At 45.9% G+C, this 1,633-nt stretch overlaps 1 protein-coding gene across 1 annotated transcript in view; it reads left to right on the top strand.

Moving 5' to 3' along the window:
* LOC106867258 (acyl-CoA dehydrogenase family member 10) overlaps positions 1-1,633 on the top strand; it is a 49,638-nt gene that overhangs the window by 34,664 nt on the left and 13,341 nt on the right. Inside the window, exon 12 of the mRNA XM_052978082.1 lies at positions 1,242-1,382. Within this exon, the coding sequence (XP_052834042.1) occupies positions 1,242-1,382 (141 nt within the window). The remainder of the gene's footprint in view (positions 1-1,241; positions 1,383-1,633) is intronic.

Genomic DNA, 1,633 nt, shown 5'->3' with positions numbered 1-1,633 from the left:
GGTGAGAGGGGTAGAGGGAGGGATGGAGAGGGAAAGAAAGTGGGTGACATGAGAGAGAGAGAGAGAAAGGAAGAGAGGGATAGAGGGAGGGATGGAAGGAAGAGAGGAGAGAAAGAGAGTGAGAGGGGGAGGGAGATGAATGAGAGAACAGAAGAGAGGAGGGGAGATAGAGGGAGGGAAGAAGATGTAAAGGAAAGAGTGAGAGAGAGAGAGGGAGAAGAGAGAATGAATGAAAGGGAGAGAAGGGAGGTAGCAAGAGAGAGAGAGAGAGAAGCAGAGAGTCAGCGTGTGGTAACATGATATTTTTATACTGTTATTGAGTGGTGAAGATGCATGGCTCAGTGGTTAGAGCGTCGGGTTCACAATCATGAGGTAATGAGTTCGATTCTTGAACTGGGGCTGCATGTTGTGTTCTTGAGCAAGACACTTTATTTCATATTGCTCCAGTTCACTCAGCTGTAGAAATGAGTTGCGACGTCACAGGTGCCAAGCTGTATCGGCCCCTTTGCCTTTCCCTTGGATAACATTAATGGCATGGAGAGTGTGGACCCGTGTGCATGGGTGACTGCTGGTCTTCCATAAATAACCTTGCCCGGACTTGTGCCTGGGAGGGTGACTTTCTAAGTGCAATCCCATGGTCATTTATGGTCAAAGGGGTTTTTACCCTTTATTATAGAATGACAAAGGAACAGGAATTACAGAACCAGTGGGGGTGGTCTCAGATGGATTGGTATCGACTATGGAGTCTATAGAGCTGGAATACGAGGCCCACTGCTCCCTCTACCATCTGGGATAGTGGAAAGCTACAAGAGGTTATCCTCCAATACTCATGTGTTGTCCCCTCTTTCTACCTTATCTACTCTGTTCATAATGGCCCCTGTTCCTCGGAACTCATTGTCATTCTATTTCTTCCATTCAATGCCCCTCATCTCTTCACCCTACTTCACCCTAAAGGTCCCACCCAATCCTTCCTCAATCCTACCATGCCAATCGCCTATAATTTTCTCCTCATCTTTATTGTTCCTGTATTTGTCCTCACTGACTTTTAAATGTTCCAAGGTAGACATTAACTTACCTGACCACCCTCAATGGGTTATGAGGGTCACCAACACTGCCCCTCCATCATTAACACTTTAACCCACCCACTCATTCACCATAAATAAATCTCCACTTACATGTTAATTAGTTCGCAAGAAACGAACGAATGCCTCTGATTCTCATATTTCTCTCTGTGTTTATAGGTGAAGGCCAAACAGGAGGGTCTGTGGAATCTATTTCTGCCCCTAAATATCGATGTTGGAGCCCAGTATGCGGCTGGACTGACCAATGTAGAATATACATTCCTCTGTGAATTGATGGGGACAACACAGCTGGCCTCTGAGGTAAGGTTTATGTGTGTCAGTGTCTTTGCACGCGTGTACATGTGTGTGTGTGTGTATGTGCATATGTGTGTGAGTGTCTGTGTATGTGTGTGCACATAGATGGTGTGTATATGTGTATGTGGGTGTGTGTATGTGTGTGTGCATAGATGGTGTGTATGTGGGTGTGTGTACTTATTCTATCGGTCTCTTTTGCTGAACCACTAACTTACGGGGACTTAAACACACCAGCATTGGTTGTCAAGCGATGTTGG

This window comes from Octopus bimaculoides, chromosome 30 (assembly GCF_001194135.2).
Source record: "Octopus bimaculoides isolate UCB-OBI-ISO-001 chromosome 30, ASM119413v2, whole genome shotgun sequence".
Classification (NCBI taxonomy): domain Eukaryota; kingdom Metazoa; phylum Mollusca; class Cephalopoda; order Octopoda; family Octopodidae; genus Octopus; species Octopus bimaculoides.
Note: the sequence above shows the minus strand (reverse complement) of the source record. Positions and strands in the feature narration are given on the sequence as shown.